General features: G+C 45.9%; 1 protein-coding gene across 1 annotated transcript; it reads left to right on the top strand.

The window, feature by feature from the left end:
- The first annotated feature begins 5350 nt into the window (after window positions 1–5350).
- Window positions 5351–5864, top strand: LOC135698638 (uncharacterized). The gene is made up of 2 exons (XM_065218696.1): window positions 5351–5651; window positions 5730–5864. Exons 1-2 carry the CDS (start codon window positions 5396–5398, stop codon window positions 5795–5797), a joined length of 324 nt encoding a protein of 107 aa, XP_065074768.1. The 5' UTR covers window positions 5351–5395; the 3' UTR covers window positions 5798–5864.
- The last annotated feature ends 524 nt before the right edge of the window (window positions 5865–6388 follow it).

The raw sequence follows: 6388 nt of genomic DNA, 5'->3' as shown, positions 1-6388 counted from the left end.
GATTTTCCATTGATATTCAGCGTGGTGGAAGCGTTTGAGGATCTCCGTTTTGGTGAGTCGAGTTTCTTGCAACGCTATGATTGCTGGATGGTATTCGTTCGTGATTAACTGATGTTCTGCATATCTATCTGTCTTTTCGTGTAAGGGGTTCGTTGTATTTAGATTATTCGATGTGGGTGCTGGTTTTGGTCTGCATTCGTCATCGTTCCTTAAACTGATTGGTGATGCATGGCCGAAGTCATCGATGTCCATTGATGCTGAAGAGAGAAGTGTGGTGGAAGGTATTGTGCTTTGGGGTGGAACGTTATGTCTACTTGCCTGTGAGAGCAGGCCCCCCGCACTGACTGCCACCAGAGGATCATCACGAACACGTGGAACATCTCTGGTCAGGGTCAGCGCAGGGAAGGGCGTGGGGTTTACGGACCCCTTTCCGTTGTTGGTTTGAGAAGTCGTCGATGTGTCGTCATCTTGGTGGTCATGGTTCGTTTTTTTTTGTACAGCAGCAAGGGCCAGAGATCTCCTTTTTCTGTATATCGCTGGAATGTTGATGAATGATTCCGGGAGTTTGATTTGTGGTGGACATGAGGGAAAAACTTGAAGAGGGTGTCGGTTAGTGCTTGAGAGATGATTCGTCGTTCCTTGTTCCGTGATCATAGGCCGCGCTGGAAGATTCGCCGTCAACGGGTTGGGGTATAGCGTCCCGGACAGTTCTTCCCACCAGCCGCGCTCCCATTTGTGGAAGTGAAGGGAGTACTGCACTTTCCTCTCCTTCAAACCTAATTTTGCCTGTATTGGTGTTGAGTGGTTAGATGATGATGGCGGTGAGCGGTACGTTGGTATTATTGTTGTATGTTGGTGAGTAACTCATAGTAAGCTTGTATGGGGTTACATGACCTATTCGTTGTCCGATATCCGAAAGATATCATCAAGGTCCATTGCGTCAGTTTCATTCGGGTTTGCTTCGGTGGATGGCTTTTTTGGAGGAGGGCTTTTATTATCCGCAGAATTGCTTTGATGTCTTGCGTTGTTCTCATCTCGTCCTTTTTTGTTCTTGCGTTTCGTGCCAGTATCTCTGTTATTGTTCCGTTCGTTATGATTGTGTGAGTTTTTCAACTTCATCGGATTTTTGTCTCAATCCTGCAATGAGCTGAGCAATTTGTTCATCTTTTGCGATTTTTTCGTCTTTTTGCTTCAATGATTCCTGTAGAGCCTCGAGTTTTACATTTTCAAGACGTGATTGTGCGACCGTATGAGCGTAGCTGGAACCTCCTGCTCGTTTTCGTGCTTCAGGATACGAAATGCTATGATCAACCTTGATTTTTACTACTTGGAATTCCTTGTGGTAAACAGGACATTTCCTGAAGGTAGATCTGTGGTCACCGTTGCAGTTAATACAACAAGGAATCATTTCGCAGTTTTCGTCTTGGTGTTCATTGCTGCAATTGTAGCAGCGTTGGGGTCCAGAGCATCTTGAACGGGTGTGTCCGTATACGAAGCAACCGTAGCATTGCATTGGATTTGGGTAGAAGGGTCGCGTAGCCACACGTAGTACTCCTACTTTCACGTGTTTGGGGTAACTTGTTTTCCCAAATGTGAGTATGGGAACTGGAGTGTTGACGTTCGAACCATTTACTTTTCGGGAGATTCGTTTGACGTGTGAGACTCCTTGGTCAGCTAGATGCGACTCGATTTCCGATTCCGTCATGCGAATCAGGTCGTAGGATGATATAACGCACTTACATGAGTTCAGCTTGGCGTGGTACGTGACACAAAACTTCTGTCTTTTCATCCAGTTTAGTCAGAGCTAGCAGTTTCTCAACTTGTGCCGGATTTCTGACTCGCAGAGTGTACTGTGTGCATTTTGCTTCGCTAGTAGCTGATTCTATCGGACCACCAGCAGCTGCTTCGATGATTTTGCCAATTATGAAGGGATTTTCTGATAAAATTTCCCCGTCTTTTCTCGTCATTTGTAGGATGGTTAGTTGACCAAACTCGTTCCTTGGGTCCATGAAGGGTGGTAGAAGAGGAACGGGGTGCTTTCCCGAGTTGCCTCCACTACTTGGGGCAGCCATCTCCTAATTTGAATGTGCCTGTGTTCCCCACCTTAATCACGATCAGGCGAGGATTTGAAAAACAGTAAGTGGTAACAGTCACCTGTTACCTACCCCTATGGATATCTGTTTTCCAGTTCAGAGGCAAACTATCGAGTTTAGTTGTGGTCGCTCTTTTCACGTGTATCGAGAGATACTCTCGCCACTACGAAAAACAATACTCTATTGATAGCACTTTTCTTACACAGTCTCACTGATAGGAGTGTTCTGTGGTTGTAGCTCACCAAATGGTTGTGCTACACAATAGACGTTTGAGACTGATCGAGTTGTCGGACAAACCACTACCACTGTAGTTCACGTGATACGGTCGCGATACGTCGTACACTTAGTTTGCTTTCCAAGTGGAACCGATTTTCACGACCGATTTATTCTAAAATATTTCACTTTTGATGGGATAGCCGTATATTGAAATTTCTCCCCGATGCTCGAGATATATCTGCAGCCGAATCGAAGAGATTTGATAATATTAACTGATCCGAGACGTTAGATATCAGCGATAAAAGCTTTAGTAAACGCGAAGCGTGGTGCTGTCTAACTTGTTTACACTCTAACTGAGAGTTACCTCTATGCTTCAAGTAGGTGTAAACGATAGCATCGCTGAGCCGGTTCGAAAGTTAACATGTCCGGCTTGTCAGAAGTCATCGCCTCAAGCCCCAGTGACCGTCACCACGAAAAACCCAGGTTGGTAGCAAAGCGAACTCTACCTCATCGACCGGCAGCGCGCGGGCCCGAAAAGCTCACAGCTTGAGCAGCTCGAGGCCCAGACGGCATTAGCGATGAAGCGATTGGAGTTGGGACGCCGGGAACAGGAACGCCAGAGGGAACAGCAGATGAAAGAAGCTGAGATTTTGTTGGAGCAAGAAACAAGAAAAGGAAACGGAATTGGCCAAACTGCAGCTGGAGCAGACGACGCTGAATGAGTCGTTCCGCCTACGGTAGATAATTGAGCTAGATTGGGAAGAAAACGACGACGACGAAAGTTCTACATCTTAGCAGAGTTCTTTCCGCATGGTGAATAAGTGGAGAGAGAACAACTCGACGATGTTGACCTCGACGGGAAAGGCTCCAGAGATTGACCTGAACACCGGCAAAGCGACCGCATCGACCAGTGGACAAGCTAGGCAGGACGTCAAGCAGCAACCAACTAGCAACAACCAAGATGTTCTACAGAAGGCGTTGCCAGGTATTTTGTTAGGGCAGACAGATCTGGAGCAAACGTTAGGAGGACTTATCGGACGATCCCAAGGCACAATCAATCCGAAAGTTATGTGATGAACTAGCCTACGGCTAAAAATCACAAAAATAAAGAAAAAAAAAAAAAAAAAACAAATCCGAAAGTTGTTAGGGGACGGCCAATCTCTTGTATGGCTCTATACGTTGCGCAGAGACCTACAGTGCTCCCTTCCAGAAATCTCCCATTCAAACCCCTCCTAATCAGTCTCTCGGGGGCAATAACGAGAATCCTGCATCCTCAATTATTACGTCACCTACAGAAGAAAATCAAAATGGGGTGGGTCATAGAGAGTGACATTGAAGGATCTACTAGGAAAATGGTTTCCACAGCCGGCACGTTATTATTTCCGCCGGCGAAAATAATTTTGAGAGAACAGCAGGTACCACCAGGAGTACAGTCGGTGTTGCCACAACCACCACCAGGGCAACCGGTATTGCCACCGATACAACCGGGGGTACAACCGGTTTTCCACAGCTACCACCGGTGTTTTCACAGCAACCGCAATCGCCGTTGCTTCCGCAGAACGATCCACAAGTACCGCGGGAGCAGCCTCCAGGGATGGGTGGGCAGCCTGACTGGAAACCGACACCACGACAACTAGCAGCAAGGCACGTGATGGCTAATGAGTTGCCGATTTTTTCCGGTGACCCGGTAGACAATTCGACTCGGGCGTGCGGTTTTTCGGACACGGAAAACTTGGCAAGGCTGCACACATTGTTCCACCTGTTCTCGATAATCTTGGGACATTGTATGGCAGGCCGGAGCTACTAATTCACGCGTTGCTGCAGAAGATTCGAAGCGTTCCGGCACCGAAACAGGACTGACTCGATACACTGATTGGGTTCGGTGTGGCGGTGCAGAACCTTACCCGGGGGGACACGAAGCGCATCTCAACAACCCGATGTTACTGTTCGAGTTGGTTGAGAAGCTTCCGGCCCACTTGAAGCTGGACTGGTCGTTATACAAGCAGCGTTGTATAGGAGCAAACCTTCGCACCTTTTCGCAGTACATGCAGACGATGGTGCGAGCAGCAACGGATGTGACCCTGAACTGCGATCCAAAACAATACCCCATGATAGATAAGAAAAGTAGCTACAATTGAGGATTTTGAATGTTCGGCTCACTTTTTACAGTTAATTTTGGCTGCCAGTATATTGAGTGAAATTACGGACTATGCTAAACAAAGCACAGCTTTATGAAGCTTTAAGTGGATAGGCGGTTCAATTGTCAAGTGATGTAAGTAATGCACTGAATGCTACTATAATTTGAAAGTGTTAATTCATTGTTCTCAATATATTAAAACACTTATCAGGCATTATCCCGAAAATTCAGGTGCACATAATCATTTATGAACAAACAACATAAAGATAACCAAAAGACGCGATCACCCTAGCATCATCGTTGCAACGAATCATGCAAAACACCTCAACCTGAGAGTGTTTGGTTTGCTATACTGTAACTGAAGGAAGAAGGAAAACAAAAAAAAAATATCAACTCAAGCACAAGAAGAAACGACACATCATAATAAACGAAACGAAGCAAACGGCAAGAGAAAAACAAGCTTCGTTCGGATGTAAACAAACCGTGTGCTGCACTGCATCCACGTCAGGGGCACAATCCGTCCGTTCTTTCGTTCCATCCTGTGCAGGTTCAGTCTTGTCCCCTCGCGTACTTTATTCAAGGCATACACAGGCAGACAACGCACCCTGCCCTCAAGCATGTATAGGAAACAACTACATGTACGCAAATCAACCAGAGTGAAGTGCTGTTGCAGCAGCAGCAACAGCACCAAACAAACGCAGATAGGCGTCGTCGTTTTCCCTCGCTTTTTATTCGAATCGATCCCTTCTAGAGAGGCTTGGCTAGAACGACTACTACTGCTGCTGCTGCACTCGCACGGGAGTTTAGTTTCGATTCAGAGTTCGAAGCATTCAGACGTGTTTTTGTAATCGCTCTCAGAAGATTCCTGATTCAAACTGAAGGAAGCAATCGTTCGTTGATTTTGTGCAGTGTTTACAAGTGCAGTTTTATTGAAATTCAGCTCGCAAAGATGGCAATCGCATTCTACATCCCGGCAATCGATGACGAAATCGAGAAGCAATACCAGCTGCAAATGCAGCAGCATCAGCAATTACTGATCGATCAGCAGCAGAACCAGCAATATTCGCCACCACCGACTCCGACGGGTTTGACCCCGCCGCCTACTCCACCGCTAACACCGACGATGAGCCAGGTCAGCATCCACCACAATCGTTACCATCTGGTTCAGGCCTTCCACGAGATTCTGTTCCGTCACGCCCAAGAAAGTAAGTTCACCAGGAAAATCTGATCAATATTGGAGCAGAAGACTGATTCCGAATTTTCTTCAAACTTTTTTTCCACAGATAGTCCCACTCGAACCCGTTGCTTACTGTGCAACAAGCTGTACTACCTCCTCCGGAAAGTGTATTAAAATGTGTTCCTCCAGTTCCCGCCAAAATCAAATCAGTTCAAACGCAAACAAACTGAGACTCAAATATCAAACTGTGTTGCCCGTGTATTTGCTCCAGCAAAATGAAGTGACATTCATTTACGTAACGTGCCGCTGGATGCGCTTCGGATGACCCCACCAACAACTCGCTTGAAGCAAAAGGATACGGTCCCGCGAATGGGAAGTGATGGTGAGTTCAGTCTTTGCAAGCTGGCGAAAAGAGTGCGATTTTAATAGTTTTGCTTTGCTTTCTGTTGTTTGTGTCATTACAGATTCTCGAGTTGGTTTCATCATTGTTCAACGACAGTGTGTGTCTTCGGGAACGTTGGCCGAGTGGCAGGCTCTTTGGTCAAGGCTTCAGGAAGAAGCAGCACTGGATGGATCGGTGGCTTGTGTGTGATAGAAAAAAAAACATGGTGATAGTTTAAGTGTTAGTTGAAATAAATTCAAATTGCATTAAATAATTAAGTGTCAAACATGTTGAGTTGAGAAAATGTTGCCCATTATTATTTTTTTTATAGAATATTATGTTTTCAAATAAATATTAAATATTCAGTGTCATTTGGAGAATTG

Source organism: Ochlerotatus camptorhynchus, unplaced genomic scaffold (genome assembly GCF_037179485.1).
Source record: "Ochlerotatus camptorhynchus isolate MF236.1 unplaced genomic scaffold, CSIRO-AGI_Acam_v1.1 ptg000092l, whole genome shotgun sequence".
Lineage (NCBI taxonomy): Eukaryota > Metazoa > Arthropoda > Insecta > Diptera > Culicidae > Ochlerotatus > Ochlerotatus camptorhynchus.
Note: the sequence above shows the minus strand (reverse complement) of the source record. Positions and strands in the feature narration are given on the sequence as shown.

Bases quoted from the DNA above. Each gene is read 5' to 3' on its own strand.
- LOC135698638 (XM_065218696.1), top strand. From the start codon at position 5,396: ATGGCAATCGCATTCTACATCCCGGCAATCGATGACGAAATCGAGAAG. The intron at 5,652-5,729 runs GTAAGTTCACCA...TTTTTTCCACAG, and splicing joins GTTCCGTCACGCCCAAGAAA to ATAGTCCCACTCGAACCCGT.